Source organism: Drosophila gunungcola, unplaced genomic scaffold (assembly GCF_025200985.1).
Source record: "Drosophila gunungcola strain Sukarami unplaced genomic scaffold, Dgunungcola_SK_2 000001F, whole genome shotgun sequence".
Taxonomy (NCBI): domain Eukaryota; kingdom Metazoa; phylum Arthropoda; class Insecta; order Diptera; family Drosophilidae; genus Drosophila; species Drosophila gunungcola.
In genome coordinates, this window is record NW_026453197.1 from 4,750,332 (window position 1) to 4,767,604 (window position 17,273).

General features: G+C 38.9%; 3 protein-coding genes across 9 annotated transcripts; 2 read left to right on the plus strand and 1 right to left on the minus strand.

Annotated features, from left to right (window-relative positions):
- Positions 1 to 488: 488 nt before the first annotated feature.
- Positions 489 to 2,304, minus strand: LOC128262561 (phenoloxidase-activating factor 1-like). Its single transcript, XM_052996886.1, has 2 exons — positions 1,970 to 2,304; positions 489 to 1,598 (listed from the first exon to the last, which is right to left on the minus strand). The coding sequence occupies exons 1-2, from the start codon at positions 2,025 to 2,027 to the stop codon at positions 724 to 726; spliced, it is 933 nt and encodes a 310-aa protein (XP_052852846.1). The 5' UTR covers positions 2,028 to 2,304; the 3' UTR covers positions 489 to 723.
- Positions 1,451 to 4,099, plus strand: LOC128262564 (basic salivary proline-rich protein 4). Of its 7 annotated transcripts, XM_052996893.1 has the most exons (3): positions 1,503 to 1,529; positions 2,933 to 3,029; positions 3,408 to 4,099. In XM_052996893.1, exon 3 carries the CDS (start codon positions 3,429 to 3,431, stop codon positions 3,939 to 3,941), a length of 513 nt encoding a protein of 170 aa, XP_052852853.1. In that variant the 5' UTR covers positions 1,503 to 1,529; positions 2,933 to 3,029; positions 3,408 to 3,428; the 3' UTR covers positions 3,942 to 4,099. The 7 variants fall into 7 exon arrangements, with proteins under 7 accessions (XP_052852857.1, XP_052852853.1, XP_052852852.1 ...); XM_052996897.1 differs by lacking the exon at positions 2,933 to 3,029 and having other exon boundaries at positions 1,451 to 1,529; XM_052996892.1 differs by lacking the exons at positions 1,503 to 1,529; positions 2,933 to 3,029 and adding an exon at positions 2,640 to 2,791.
- Positions 4,100 to 4,383: 284 nt separating this feature from the next.
- Positions 4,384 to 5,114, plus strand: LOC128262567 (protein spalt-accessory). The gene is made up of 2 exons (XM_052996899.1): positions 4,384 to 4,536; positions 4,600 to 5,114. Exons 1-2 carry the CDS (start codon positions 4,525 to 4,527, stop codon positions 5,011 to 5,013), a joined length of 426 nt encoding a protein of 141 aa, XP_052852859.1. The 5' UTR covers positions 4,384 to 4,524; the 3' UTR covers positions 5,014 to 5,114.
- Positions 5,115 to 17,273: the final 12,159 nt, after the last annotated feature.

The window sequence follows — 17,273 nt, forward strand, 5'->3', positions numbered from 1 at the left end:
CCCGCAGCGCTTTTTGATGTAATTTTGGCATAAGCCAAAAAATGTTTCCTTTCTCGAGATGTCTTCTTTGTCTCCACTCCCCAGCGAGCGGTTTCCGAATGCGACACGCTCTGACAAACTCATCCGGGCAAAATGAAGAAAATGGCTGAAAATTAAATTTGGAATTAAAATTTTAGCGTTGCGCACATAACTTTATGCCTTCGGGTTTCGGTTCTATACAAAAGGGTTGAGTCCTGGAAAAAAGAGAAAGCATGATAATAGCCCTGCAGTGAAAGATTTCAAAGATAACATTTTAATACTTTTTATAAAATTTAAAAGTGGAAATACACGATTTATAAAATACAAGAATGCCATGAGACTAAATTTGTCTGATTTTATTATATAACAACTTACAGTAAATTCTTACAAATTCTTTCAATTGTATCGTTCCACAGAATACAAATATATATATATATATATATATATATATATATATATATATATATATATATTTGTATGACTTTTAATTAACAAGCTACAATTTATAGCATCTGTCTCGAAAATGGTAAGTTTGTAACGAGTTAAATGATAGTCAATAGCTTAAGCTGCCATATATTTAGTATTACTGTGAGCAAGATAATTTAAGGCATATTTTTACTTTGAGTTTATCTTATTTATTACTGCTCAAGAGCACTGATCAGCGAGAACTAATGACGTCAGAAGACTTATAGCTCAATCACATATTTACTTCGGCGTCAAGCCTGAGTCTCCAGTGTTTTTTTTAATCCAATCCACGTATGGAGAAATGCGCGTGAATACGAACAAAGCGGTATCGCGCTTGAAACCTGTTTTCATTCCAAAGGTAGGGAGTCCGACCAGGAAAAAGTAATACGGCTCACCGTCCGACACTTCGATGCCCATCAGTGGTGATCCGAAAAAATCAAGCATTTGCCCAGCTGCCGTGCCGCAAAGGTGATTCTTGGTGAGATGCAACTGGTCTTGCAGGGAGCCACAGTACTTGAGACCTATCGTGTGCACCTCCACCTTCGTGCGAAACTCATCGTCCTTGTGCACATTTGTTTGATTCCTGGTCCGCCGCTTGAAACCCACCATTGGCAGCTTCTGAGCTATGTGACTGTCCTCGTCCTCGTCCTCCAAGTGTGGTGGAAGGCAAAGGGGTCCGACGTAGTCGCTGTAGATCACCTCACGCACCAGCTTGGCCAGTGCGACGTCGTGGTCGATGGAGCTGGGATTCTTCCGTCCCATGTACTTTGGGTGCACTATCAGCTCTTCAATGTCGTACGCTTCCGGGGCAACAGCACACACTCTGCCGCTCTTCTCCAGGCGACAATCGGCCTCAACGATGTCCCCGTTGGCGCGCCAGTCCCCGAAAAGGATAAAAGTGGCCTCTACGCTGGCCTGGTTCAGCACACAGTGGGCGGGAAGAACCGCAAAGTGGGGCTGGATCAGCACCGCCAGGCAGTAGAAATCGGTGGTGAAATTACTTGACTCTCCGTAGCCCACGCGACCAATCCACGCATATTCATCCGGTTCTGTGATTTCCTTTCGATTAAACAGCTGACTGTCCTTTAACCATCCACACGACTCTCCCTGAATTTCTAAAAACGAAAATAAAGCTCGGCTTAGATTTTAAGTAAATTGGAAAGTTTACACACCTAGAACCAGTTGGGAATTATTAGCTTCGCATGTGAGGTAAGATTTAAAAAAAAAGTGAGCAACTTTGTTGGATAAAATATATTAAATCCATTTACTTTTCCCATTGGAATTCAAGCAACACTTTGATTATCACATTGAGTTTTAATATATTTATTTATTCAATCCACTTCACAACCTGGTTTATAGTTTCATGTTTATTTTCCTTTGGAAGCTGGTAAATATTATTTAAAAAAAAAGCCTGAATTTATTTGTGATTTTAGTTATACAAAAATTTTGCAAATATCAAAGATTTCACCCCATGCTTGTAACTTACGCAACAATATAGTAGTAAAAACTACAAACAAATAGAGCACTGGAATTACTCCAAACATCTTGCTGTGATCTTTAATGGTAACTGACGCTCTATCGAAGCATCAGCTTAGTTCAAGTTGTTGCATTGAAAAGCTGCAGCTTGAGTCGGGTTTTTGCACTCTAGTGTTGCGTTTTGCAATTTGTTACGACTTAAGAGTACCGGTTTTAAACTATTCTCTATCTCATTTAGAACATATTTCTCTTTGAATTTCTGTTCCGTTTTAATTTAATGCAATTTTGCCCACTTTAACTAAGAAACGTCAAAAGTACCACAAATATTTACTTATTTAATTTTTTGAAAAAGTTATTACTTCTTTTGAAGCTGCAAAGTTGCAGAACTATTTATGGAAGGCAAAACAGAACATTATGATGCCCGGTTGAACTGTTCAAATTAAAGCACAATAAATACATCTAAATGTGAGGCCATAATAAGTTTGACAAGTTAATAATCAAGATTCTTTAGAAATGGTAGTAACATTACTTCATAAAAGATATAATCAATACCACAATTTACTATATTATTCATATATATATATATATTATAAATTCATATATATATTTTTTTAACTGAATTGTATTTAAATTTGCTTGCATTTGGCGGTTTAATGTTACCAGATCGTATCCACCTGTCGTCTTTTTCTGTGAATGGCAGATTATTGTCAACTGGTTGGCTCTTTGTGCTTTCTATATCAATACATATTCAAAAGTAGAGATTCTCCCAAACTGTTAATTTTTCTCTTTTCGCATTTATTTGAATATTTGTATTTTAGATTAGTACCAATCTGTGCGTATTGTTATCTCGTTAATATTGTGAAGTATAAAGTGTAAGAGCAAGTAAACAAGATAATACAAATCTTGTGGGGCTGGATCAGCACCGACAGGCAGTAGAAATCGGTGGTGAAATTACTCGACTCTCCTGTTCTGTGTTCTGTGATACATGATAAAATTAAAAATGTGCATTCATAATTTATGTTTAAAACTTGTCTTTGTTTACTAAAATTTTCAAACGTTATTGTTATTGTGTATGTGATAGGTCGAATAATATACATATAATATAAGTACAAATTTATTAAATATTGTTTGCCAAATATATATAGTATGTACATATATATTTAAATCAGTTTTATTTTCATTTGTATTTTTTTTTTAAATTGGTGGAAACGTTGAACATAATGAAAACAAACAGTTTAACATACTTAAATATCGCCTGTTCGTCTTTTTACCAAACATAAAAGTTTTTAATCTTTGAATTATAAAATATAGTATACACCTATAAATAGATTGGAAGCGACAAAGAGTCATAACTTTTTTGTTTTATTATTTTTTTTTTTTCTGGTGTGAGGTGATTCACTGCGATAATATTGCAAGACATTTTTTAATAATATAAATGATCATTTCAGATTTGTCTGGAATTAGATCAAATGGGTTGTCGCCGATTTTCCGGGGGAGGACACCGCTCACGCGGAGGTCCGCCTCATCACCATCGACCGCATCCTGGCGGCCACCGCGGTAGACACGGTTGGCATGGACATGGACCTCCTGGTGGACACCATGGCGGTGGTCACTATTGGGACGGATGTGCTCCTCCTCCACCGCCGCCCCCTTGTCCACCTGCTGGCGGACTACCATGTGGAGGGCACTATCATCCTCCGCCACCTCCGCCACCTCCGCCCCCTTCTCACAATCAGCCACCAGCTTTTGGATACCAAGGAGGTGGTTGCCACTATTGCGGATGCCCCAGTGGCGGTCCACCACAGAGTTCACATCCCGGGATCCAAGCACCACTTAGCGAAACCCCAAATGGCGATCCACATGGTAACAATGAATCCAGTAACACAAACAGCAGTCAAATTCAAAATCCTGGTGAAGAAATCCCAAACAGTCAAATACCTGGCAGAAATAAATACGAAATCATTGATCTTAGGAATCCGTGACTGCTTAAGAGAATTCGCTTATAAATTACATATCCACACTTTTTAAAATGTTCCTTGAAGTAATTTAAAAGGATTTTAATTCTACATTTTTAATTAATTTTTACAAAGAATGTTGTCAAATGTTCAAACAAATAAAAGGACCATTATTTTTGAATGCATTTTATTGTGATTATTCCGCAGCAGGAAGTTATATAAATATAAAATAAATTTTAGGACAGCCCCATATTAAGAAAAAAATCATGACACATGACAATCATAACATCATACTCTCTTATCGTTTTATTTAAAAAATATAACACATTAAAAACTTAAGATGACTTATTGAGATAAAAATAGTTAAACAAAATCCGTAAACCCTAGCTGATGTCCCAAAAAAACTGGGATATTTAGTTCTCCGTTCTAACCATATGTTGACAATATTTATTTGTGTAAGTCCCTTATTCAGGTAGAGATGTGAACAACATGGTATCCTACTTAAAACCGGCATTCAGGTACAGGTCTTTCCGTCTACCTACATTTTCGGCTTGTGGTATAAATATCACAGATTTTTTGAAACGACTTCAGTACTAAATCATCTGGCAAAATGAAATTACTGGTGCGTTCCCTGGCTGTGAAAAAATTATTTTAAATACTCACTATTCAAATTCTTGCCTTGTAGATTGCTGTGTTTGCGCTGGTGGTCACTGTTGTGGCTCAGAACGGATATGGCCAAGGCGGATTCGGTGGACAAGGTGGATTTAATGGGCAAGGGGGATTCGGTGGACAAGGAGGATTCGGTGGACAGGGAGGATTCGGTGCACAAGGAGGATTCAATGGGCAAGTAGGATTCAGTGGTCAAGGTGGATTTGGTGTTGGTCAAGGAGGTGTACTTCCGCAACATGGAGGATTTGGTCCACAAGGACAGCCAAATCTATACGAGCCCGGTTACGGAAATAATCCTGTTGGACCTGGTAATTTTCCTGGAAACCATCATGAATTTCCGGACCATCACGAGCATCACCAAGAGCCACATCATCATGAACACCATGAGCACCATGGACATCACGAACATCATGGCCATCACAGGCATTAAGTTCAGATTTTATATCATACATTTCTCGTACTCCTGAATGTACAACAAAATACTGAATACAAAAATAAAGTTAATTTCTACAAGCTCTTAACAAAAGTAAGAGTTAAGAAAGTAAGATCATTATATTTTTAATTTATGAAAAAACATCCTTTTCTACAATTTTCGCTATATTTGCAGTGAAAGATTTTCACATCTTAGCTTTACTTTGTACTTGACAAGGGTATGGAAATATCATTGTATAACGAATTTTTCCCATATCAGAATGTTTTTTTTTGATTTGTCAGCTTTGGAACTCTAACTTAAGTTAACAATGATTTTATTATAAATGTACAGATATTACTAAGTAAGTTCAAATAAGCCTGAACTCTATTCTTTAGTTAGAATTATCCTTAGCTCAATGTTGTATTTTGTCAAATGGAAGTTAGTATTATTTCCTTCGAGAAAAAATGTCCTGATTCGATTTATAAAAGTGATTGTTCTGTCTTATCCCATTCCTCAGCGAGGATTCACACTTTCACCCCCATACAGACTTCCAACTCAAATTTCAGTATCTAAAATGAAATAACTGAGCCACAAAAAGAAAAAAAGGATAAATAAGGAACAGAAACCCTTTACTCCGTCCACTTTGGTTCGGTCTTCTATAAATTATTTCGCAGATAAAGCATATACCACAGTGGATGGGCCCACACCCACACCCACACCCCATCTCAACTTTTGCAATCGGAGAAAAGGCTGCTGTCCACCGCTCCCCAGCGACATTTTCTGACCAACGCAACTGACAGAATTGAAAAATAAGCGATGCCCGACTGTGTGGGAGGTGGTGGTGTCTGTGTGTGTGTGTGTGGGGTGGTGGGGGTGTGCCAGGTGGATGGGGCTAGGGCTGAAGGTGAAAAATAAAAAATGGCGTCCAGTCGAGTGCTCAACCTCAAGATTTATAACGAAATGAGAAAAAAAAACCAAGTTAAAGGTGGGAGAAAAGAGCACACGTTAAAATAATGCAAAAGCTGAAAAAGACTAAAAAAATATGCGGAAAAGCACCCACACACTGGTGAAAAGAGTGGGGAAAAAGGAAAAACCGCACACACTGATACACGCAACAACGGAAATGGAAAGGATAAAATTAATTTTTCTCCTTTTTGCCATTTACTTCACCTGCTGCTTTCCTCCCACTCGCGTTTTTCCTTCAAGAAGAGCGGAAAAGTGGCTCGGGAAAGGTGGGCGGGTGAAAGTGGGTGGGTGGTTGAAAGGGTGACCAACCCAAGCGGCAACATTGCTGACGCTATCAAACACCACAAACACATTTAGTTTGCGGCGAATTTGTTTTTGCGTCGCTCACTTTTCTTAGTGTTTTTTTTTTCTAGCAATTTGCGCCATAAAAATGTGGCAAAAATGCAACAAAAAAAAGGACTAACAAAAAGGCAGGTGACGCAAGAAGAAACTTGCGGACAAATAAAAATGGCATACAAATATTTAACTCACCTGAGAGCGCAACTCGCAAACGGACAATTTTGTTAGGAAAATCGGGCATGTTTAACATAAGTTAATAAAATTTAATATAATAAAAACTAATAAACGTTTTTAAAATATTTTAATCAGATCTTTTAGCTTATTTTCAAAAATATTTTTTTTTACATTCTATATTATATTACATTCTAAATACAAAATAATAACAATAATAATATTTATATTTACTTTTAATATTTATTAACTAAAATATACAAATAACATTTGCCTATCCCCAGTTTGGATTTTTCTGTACCGGTCACGTTTATTAACGCCTTTTAATGGGCGTGGCAGTGAGGAGATTTTCACGTAGCCACAAGTTCCACTTTTATTTTTATCTTTCTCTGTGCTGCAATGTCTGTACTTTAAAATATCTATAATAAATCTACTTTTTCTAAAACAAATCTCGTCAAATAAAAAAGATAAAAAGGGGGAATTTGATAAAAAAAAAAAAAATTGAGAGCATAAGTGAGGGGAAAGGGCAAAATGTAGCAGTGTCCAGTTCAAAGGGAATAAAAAGTGGAAACCAATAACAGCAATGGGGATGCAGGGGGACCTGGGATAATCCGCTGAAGCAAGTGAAAAGGAAACAAAGCAAACCGAAGCGAAGTGAAGCAATAAAAATGAAATGGGAGTACCAGGAAATAGGAAGAGCAGCCTGTCAAATGGGAAATATTATGACCCCCCCACCCCCCTTTTGGGTCCGATAGCCAGATGAAAGTGGTAATGAAAATGGAAATGGAAATGGGGTGACCTCACCTAGAATCTAGTCAGAAGTTCTCTTCTCTCCAACCACTGGAAAATATTGCGCATACGCAATGTGCGACGACGCCATTTGGGTGGGGAATTATGAAAGTGACCGCAGGAATTATGAATTTGTTCTCTTCGCTCGGCCAATCAAAAAAGCACCCCGTCATGTCAGCCAACCACAGGAAAGGCTTTGTGAACCTGCGCTTTTATTGCATAAAGTTATGTGTATATATCATCATAATCCATAACGTGGCATACACCCCCGCCCCACTGAGGAGAAAAGGAAAACCTACAAGGCTACGAGCGTTTGTTGTCTTTGGCTTCAAATTACTACCACAAACACAGCGGAAATGGGGGTCTCAAGGGGGCGCAGTGGGGTGAAACAGCCCTTAAAACGCACACACACCACCACACTTCTCGCAAGTCAACAAAGAGGGGGAAAAGCCCAAAAGAAAGCGAGTTTTTGGGGGTGAAATCAGACCAAGTCGGCCGGCAGCACCCTCAATGCCACCCAATTATAACCGTATGGGTAAGGCTGTTTCCGTTGGTGGGTGGGTGGTTGGGTGGCTTATTTGAACGGCGACTTCAACTGCGTCGCTTGCTTTGTTATTGTTTCATTTTTCTCGTTTTCCCTTCGATTTTTCTTCTATTTATATACGTGCTTGCGAGTGTGTTTGTATTTATGTGGGATATAGTCAAGACTCACAAGCTTCACGTACGCACGAGCATTCGGGCAAAGTTACTGCGATACGTGCAACATCATAAAAAGGACAAAACAATAACAATAAAAATCATATATACTCAAAGCCCGGCCAGGACCCCACAACCACCCGCCAATACCACCCCCAAGCCAGCCTCCTGCTTATGTACATATGTGGCTTTATATGAATATAAACGAAAAGCGTTAAGATATGAGCGTCCACAAGGAATACACGATAGCTTTTTTCGGGGAACGACCATCAGTGGTCAATGCCTTCGGTTCTTGCTTACACATGTAGAATGTGCCCACAGAGACAAACATTTCAAACAAATTACTTAAAAGTCTGACGGCAGTTCAATGAAAAAAAGGTCCCTTTAGTAGTTTTTAAATAATACATTAAACTTATATTTATATATAACTACAATTTGATATCCGAACTAATATACAATTTTGCTGATTTTTATCTGGAATAAAAAAAATTGGCAACAGAAAAATTTAATTACAAATATACATATTTAAATAAATTCAAGATAACATTTACACTTAACATTAGTATTACTCTCAAAAAAAGTTTAAACTAATGTTTTTCTTCAACATTTAATCATCTGTACAAATTTTCAGTTAATTATTCAAGCAGCCTATTTTAGAATTATGATATTTTTTTTATATTTACGATATTATGATATTATTATTATCGTTATTCTTAATTTTTATATAATTATCTAGTTGTACGTTGAAGTTACTATCAAGTTGAGAGTTGGACCACCAAAAAATAGCGAGTCTTTTCTATGTGCCATATGGCCTGTCAGCGCCTCCATGGCTGGACTCCATCGATTTCCCTCAGCCACAAATAAAAACACATTTGACCGGCTAAGAACCTCATTTACGAAGACGAGGAGGTTTGGTGGTGGGTGGTGGTGGGAGGTGGGAGGCGAAGGGCCGTGCAGACCCAAGGATACGACGTTCGCTGTTTGGCTTGATAAAATGCGTTAAAACGAAAATTAAGCAACACAATTAATGGACTCGCTTTATCATACAATTTTAATGGCTCAAATAAATTGGCCAGTGTCAGCCAGGAGAACAGGATGGCCCAAAAATGAATCTAGAGCAAGCACACACACACACACACACACACACACACACACACACACAACACAACACAACACCCTCTCGTGAGTAGATGTAAAAGTTTCTGTATTTCTTTGTGTGCCATAAACCCACTTCATCAAATGGACACACTACATATCTTAAGATACATAGTTAACCAGCTTCCATTTTTACTATTCTGTTTGCCCTAAGCTTAATTAGTTTCAGGTTGCTATTCAGCTAATCCGGTACTCTCAAATGGAGTCATCTTTGTCCAAAAGATATCCCCTCTACCGCTTCCTTTCTTGCTTTTAAGTGATTTATAATTAGTTGTATATTTTAAATAAAATATTGATAGTAAATATTGATAACGCACTCACCTTTCCTTAGTAACTTCCGCAATAATAAATTTTAAAAATGTACTAAATTAGATTTGAAGATTTAAGTAGGGGCTTGTTAGACTAGACTGAGCAAGTTTATATATATGATTTCATTACTGACTGTAACTATTTTGGTTTTAAAAATCAAAATTCCGTTAGAAACCTTTTATAACTTTGCTAGTTGTGTATAAGTCCAAGCTAAATTTAGCTTCTAAGGCAGAGTAACACCGTAAACTGTTGAAGTATGACATCATATTTTGGGGTACACCCACCGCAACTCATCGTTCTGCCCAAAAAGAAAACCACACGGCTTGGCCTAAGCCCGGACTGGCCAACATTGTTATAAAAGTGCAAACAAACATGGCCGGCTTGGGTGGCTGTAGGGGATGATTTGTGGGTGGTGTAGGGGTCAGTGCCACCCAACCGAGCCGGAACCGAAGAGAATTCAGCCAAACTGGGCGGAGGCAAAGTGAAACGAGTCCACATCTTGACCAGAACAAAGAGTGGAGACTCAGAGCAGCGGCCGCAGAAATATTCAAGAAGGATACTAGTGATACATAAGGTACAATTCTTAGAAAAAAAAAGAAAACCTAACCAAAAAAAGTTTCATTTGAAAATAAATTTGACTAGATCAAACTGTAATTTTAGGAGAAATTAATTTTGTTTAAAAATGTATGTTTGTTGTTTGAAAGCGATCAGTCTTAAATACAACTTAAAAAACATTTTCTTTATTTTTCAAATTAATTCTCTGCCGAATAAAGGTAAATGTACATCGCAATTTATTGTTTTTAAAGAATTTTTATTCAACTCCTTGCAGCAATTTAGCAAAAATCTCAAGCAGTATCCGTATAGTAGGACCTGACTTTTTTTAAATTTTGGCTGGATAATTTCAGTTCAAAGCAAGTCAGTTAATTCGACCATCAGAAATTGTTGGACTCAATTGCAGAATATTAATTTTCATCGGTAAACGATTCATAAAGCACTGATTCTAGCGACGGCTCTGCCACCAGCTCTGTCTCCATTCCTAGCTCCGTCTTCAGTGCTTTTTTCTAATATAAGCCACGATGGATCCCGATCCCTATCTTCTTCAATTAGATGCATCAATCTGGGCGAATGCTGCCCATTTTGAGGCCGTTTTGGATAGACTCGATCGCTTTAGGGAGGAGTTGGAGGCCCAGACTCGCAGCTTCCTCGAATTTCTACCCGTTCAGTCGTGCGCAAGTCCCCAAGTAGTGGATGTCGAGGATGTGTCGCCACCGAAACGCATCCGGTCCGATCCCGACATGTCCCAGAAGGAGGAGCCCTACAAGTGCCCGGTCTGCTTGCTCATTGAAAAAAAAAAAGATAAATACAGCGAAGAATGTCTTTTTTTCTGAGTTGTTTTCCTTTTAATACGTTCAGTTACTCAAATATCCTAGTCCTAAATATAAATATTAAACGAGGTAATTGTTTTCCATGTGTATAAATCCTATTCCGGAGTGGTCAATAGCTCAGTTTTAATATCATAGAACTTTAACTAGGTACTAGGTAATGGTGTCCCAAGTACATTATGAAGCTTTAAATGTCCATTAAAAATAAAGTACCTAGATATGTACCTAAGTCCCACTATCTTAATACTTCGCATCACTGCGCAAGTGAGAGAGTTCGAAAAGTTGTATTCAGGAGAGAGCTAGCCAGCAAAGCGGGAAATTATGAAGCTGAAGACGTGGGCGGTGGGGCGGAGAAAGGGGGTGTGGTCAGTAAGGGGTCAGTGGGGGGTCAGTGGGAAGTCCAGTGGGTGGTTAAGTGTACGGGACACCGCCGACCTGAGCAAAGGACAACAGAATAACAAAAGGAAAAGCAAGCAAGCAACACACACATACACTGGAAAAAAAAATGAGAAACCGTGTGGTCCGCTGGCTCGGCAAAATAAATCGCTGGACATAAAACCAGGCGAGTGTGAGTGAGATAGAAGACGGGCCAGAAGAAGAAGTTGCAGGACCCAAAGTGCGAAAGAGAAGGCAAGGACTGGATGACCAAGAAAGAAAGAGAGGCAGCGAGCGCCAACAGGAATAAAAAATTGAATGAAATATTTTTATAACCACACACATACACACACACACTGCAAACAGCAGGAAATAGAGGAAAAGAAATATAGAGAAAGAGGGAGCGAGATGGAAAAGGAGAAAGAAAGAAAGAGATGGGTAGCTGCTGAAGGATATTGATGGGGCGCAACAGTAAAAGGAACCCATGGAAAAAAGAAACGCCAACTTGCTTATCAAATATGAAGGAACCGAAAGTGGGTCGAGGTTTTGGGTGGTTCGCTGCTTGGGCGTTGGGTATCATAAAAGCCATGAGCTGACCTGAGAGGGGGTGGCAGAGGAGTGGGGGAAGGGGGATACCACACCCATGGGGTAGGTGGGTCTGAAAGTTTTATGGATGCCCGATGGCACGACAGGTGGTCAGAGCACCGCCCACCACCCCATCTCTGCCATATTTTCCCCACTTTTTTTTTTCTTCGTAGTCATAAAAGCAGGGTGCAAGGAGGATCGAATGGGAGCCGGCACACGTGCGGATAATAAAAAATGTTTTACTTTTCAATCGACCAATAATATGGCGTTCAATGGACAGGCCAAACGTGCTAAACCCAAACAATGGACCACCGCCACCCCCACGTAAAGCAACCCAACCCAAACTGAAACTCAAACTCAAATCCAAACTCGTAGACCAGCAGGATGAGATACTCCCACACACGTACGTAGTTCAATCATCGTTAAAAAGAATTTCATTTTGAAAAATGCCAGAACTTCAATAAATTATATTGCCTCTGGACCACAGAAAAGGATACCAGAGCTGGTGACGGATGGGATGGGGGGTGCGGTGTCAAAGGTGGCTTCGTGCAGGGATGTGCCCCGAGTCGCTATCATAACCACAATACAAAGAAATTGGGTGGGCAAACAACAAAAAGGTTGCTATCCGCCGTTGGTATCCGTAAGATACTCGGCTGCGGACAGGTGAATCAGGTCATCGGGGGAGCCCGAGGATGGGACCCCGAGCCAATGGCATTCTGAAGCGTCAGCGTCTCCAGCTGCCCGCTCGATGGTTATTGGTTCGCGTTGCAGTAATATAATATACACACACACTCTCCGACACACACACACCGACACACACTCATTCAGATATGTGAAATAAAAATTGTGAAATGAAAGGAAATAGCGGAAAAAGCTGAGAAAAAACTGAGGAGAAAGCCATAGCAAACTATTGGAAACGAGGGGTCAAAGGGGGCAGATTTGAGCTCAACTTTGTTGCAACGCGACATTTTTGCACCCGAGGTTAAAGGGGTGGGTGGGACTGGGGGTGGGGCTGAGGGTGGCTCGGCATGGGTGGGTTCAGTGGGTGGCCGCCATTGTCATAATGACGCGCATTCCTGTACACTACTCTCTGGATTGCAGGATCCCTTTCTGCCCGTCCGGCATTCGCTAATTAAGCCATGGAAAGTCCTGCTTTCCGGCAATCACACAGCAAACAAATATCTTGCTTAAATCACCCAAAAACCAATTGTAATAATTAAACTACAAATATATCAATAAGATGAGTATTAAATTTATATTAATAATTATAATTAAACTAAAAAGTATAGCTGTTATATTATTTAGTATTAAATTAATACTTTAAAACTGTATTTAGTTTATTTTTTAAGACACAATCTTAACTTTACGTTGTTTTTATTGGTGTAGGTAAAATTGTCCATCTGATAATTTTTAAGTAAAATTACCGAAAAGTAACTTACTGAACATCAAATGCAGCATATTACGTTTAATAATGATCAACATTTTATAGTAAATTCAAACTCTATCAAACCACAAAAATGGTTAGAAAGATCAAATGTTAGCAACAGTAACAGTAAGTTGATACTTATATTTATAAATGTATAGGGAACATAATTTATTACCTTTATAATTATGGATCGCGATTAGTTTTGTATCATCAGATAGATTCATTTTTCCTTGCAAAAACTAATTTAAATATGCGATTTGTTTTAGCTGAATCATAAATTAGTAACTTTTATAATTTTATTACAAGTAGTCCGATATATATATATATATATAGACGCTTGTAATCAAAATTTTTATCTCCAGTTCTCAAACTTTCATCTAAGTGAAACACCTCCCCCCACACCCTGGAGATGTGTGTGTAAATTCCCCAGAAGCTAATCAGGCAAGCCTAACGAAATTTGCTTGGAAAATCCGTCAAAGTCAGAGGCGTTTGGCCCGCGGCTGCCATCGCAGGCCATTAGCCTTAGAAAAGCGCCCACACATGTCAGCCGAAAGTCCTCGAGGCGCACTCTGCACGTTGTCATCGCTATCGGAGTATCCACTGGAGTATCAGCATCATCATCATTTCAGAAGCTGGGACACGCGAAGAACTGTGATGAGTAGTTAGATATTTTGCAGCCAAATCTGAGATTTTTACTGACAATTTTTTTTTTTTTATTTTCGGGTAAAAGGGCTATATTTGTTGTATAATATAAATATTATTAATCAGGATCAATATTCTGTCCGTCTTATTTTCCGTTTGTCTGTCCATGTTACATGCAGATTCCAGTTATGCACACGCAGCGTAATTTTTTTTGAAAATGTGGACACGAACACTCTACCGCCCTCTATCGCGAAAGTCTATTGTGTCACTCTTGGACCCAGTAAGTAAGCGTTATGAATTTATTTGGTTAATAACTATCGACTTATACAAAAAACTTCCCAATCGACATATTATTTTAGATATTATTATAAATCTTAAATTGTCGGTGGATGGCGCCACCTAAAACCTGATTAAAAACACATTTTTTTTTTAAATAAATTGTATCTATTTAAGTCCTATTTAGGCTGTAACATTATTATCATTTCGATAATAAAAATATAATTTCTTGACATATATTTAATAAATATTTAAATAATTTTTAGGGAAAACTGGTATTACCTTTTTTTTCATATTATACTCTTTTCCAAGGACAACTTGTTTTTAAAAATCATTGTTTTCTTTTAGCTATTTCCCACCACTTATCCATTGTTGTCAACACTAAGAGCATAAGAAAAGAGAAATCTGATACTGGCCCCCAAAAACGCGTCAAACTTTGGCAGCCGCTGGCTCACTGAAGGGTTGTGGACTTCTAAAAAATGTGTTGCATGTTTATTTGAAAAATCGCTAAAGGATAACTAAAGGATTCCCCTTAGGGTATTTCGCAAGCTCGAGTGATTTGTTTGCGAATTTACATACACGCCCCTTACCCGAGAAATCCCAGGGTGTTTTCCAACTCGTTGAGCAGCTCCCCGCCTTCATTTTTTTTTTGGCTTTCTTCACCGGCATATCCCACTCAATACGCTGCGGCAATAATTTTGCATAACGAATAAGTTGAATAAGTAAAAGTATCCAAATTGAATCAGTGCTGCTGAATGGAATCCCAGCCCAGGGAGTGGAGCCAACTCAGGTGGCGGTGTTAAGTGGCAAATTCAATTTCGTTGCCAGTTTACAGCTCCGAGTTGACATTTATGAGACGCCATTTTTGTGGCCGTTTTCAGATGGATGGTACATTATATCCCATATCGATTTCCAGCTATTTTTGGGGGGTGGCGGAAAACGAAGAGCAATCCCCAAATGGCAGCAGCATCATTAACTAACCTGCCCCGGAGTCGGTAAATAATGTAATTTATGAATTACAATTAAAAATGCGCCAAGGGCAGAGGACACATGTGTCCGCCCGTTTGGGTTGCTTACCCTCGGTTATCGTTGTCTGGCAATTTTTGTGCTTTGCTCATCAGTCCTGATCCTGCTTCCACTGCCCCGCCCCCTTTGCCACTCCCTGCAACAGTAATAAAACTCCCCATTTGGTCATTTGGCAATTATCCCGATAAATTAGCAGCCGGACAATGGCACAGCAGCGTCGCGTCGCCATTCAACCACCCACAATCCACAACCCACTGACCCTCAACTTCCTCCTTCGCTTTTTGAAAATGGACAAGGGCTGGCACAATTGGTGAATGGAGACTTTGAATTTTAGCGATTTCAATTGTCTAGGCGATTTTCTGTGGCCTAATCTTGCGATTCAAAGGGATTAAAACTGTATGTAGGTTAACATTGATGGGATCGGCTTATACGCTTCAATGGTGTTCATCATCTTTTAAAATTCAATCAAACAATCTGGCTTACTTAATTTCAAACTTAAATTTTTTCCATTATGTTTAAGAACAAATGAAATTATTAATGGACTGGAATGGCACTTCACTGATACAGTTCTTAAGCTTAGGCTCAGTCAAATAAGATGTACATTTATATATTTACAAGTACACGACACTTAATCAAAATAATATAAGAATCGTAATTTAATAAAAAATAAAAATTAAGAAAATTATGGATGAAAAAATCAATGCCTTCACATATTTTACGATTTTCGAGGCATAGTTCCTGGTTTAACTTGGTGTTAATCTCGCTGATTAAAATAATTGTTAACCAATTGTTGAATTCTTCAGAAGATTAGGAACCAAAATTATGTGAAAAAATAGATTTGATTTTCATTATACTTCTTCTTTATGCTTTTTTTTTAAATTTCGTTCTAAACATCTGACATTAATTAATAAAATCAAAATGTTTTCATTATTTATTTATTTTATATAACTTAATGGCTTATAAATTATATAAATTTATGTTAATATCTTTAACAGCACTACCTGTAAGCTTGTTCAAAATCTTCAGATTTGCAGTCATTGCTTTTTAATTAAGAACAAACTTTAGCCTATGTTTGGATTTGATTAAAATAAAAAGATTTTTAAATTTTTAAAACAACATATTAATATTTTAACTTTTTAATGCATTAAGGTCCTTGTAAATTTTATTTTAGTGGCCTTACTCACCCCCATAGCTCCCCCCAAAGAGAAACTTTTTTTGGCCCCATGTCCGTTTTTTGTTGGTAACATTTTTCAGGTGTGGAAAATCGGCTTTTCAGGTTAACAAAATCAACTTGGTAACGAATTAAAACGAACCGAAAAGCGAGCGTCCAGCAAAAACAGACACAAATGCAAACAGCTAGGGGGGAATGGGCAGACCATGGGCTTTGCAAAAATGCAAAATAAACGAGGGACTGGCTGGCAAAAACGAAGGCAGCGAGCGTGCAAAAAGGCCTCACAAACTCAATCAATCAACGGACGGGATGGGGACGAAACAGTATAAAGCGCGTATACGCAGTGTTGTCCATGCCAAAGTAACAAATGAACACACCCATACACAACAGCACATGCAGCGCAAACACACACACACACAGACTCAGGTTGTTAGCCGCTTGTTTCGCACTGCTTGCCAAATACCACAAAATCTATTTCGATTCGCAATCAAAATCCCAAATTCCATTTGTACTATGACGAGTGCGGACTTTGGACTACGGCTATCGACTACGGCCGTACTGGCTACTGACTACGGACTACGGGCTTTTTGTGCGTGTGTGGAGTGCGGAGTAGGCCGGAGAGACTGCGATTGGGAAATCGTGGCCAACTTGTGCTTGAGTGCTTTCGTTTGTATTTAGTGGTGGACTTAAAAATACACAGGCCCCCAGACCAAATCCAGATGCAGCTCTACCCCCCCGTTTTTCCCGCCCTCTGGCACAAACTGCTCCCCGAAAAGCGGGACTCCCACAAAGGCCGTGGCCACAAACGCATCCGGCGCTGACGTTGAACGATGAGTCGCCGCTGAATGCCGGACACTCCATGCCCATGTCCATGTGCCTATTCCTATTCCAATGCCCTCGACACTCGACAAAAATCTCACTGCCCAACATCCTATATGATTAATAAATGGTTAAATACATTGTTTAAAAT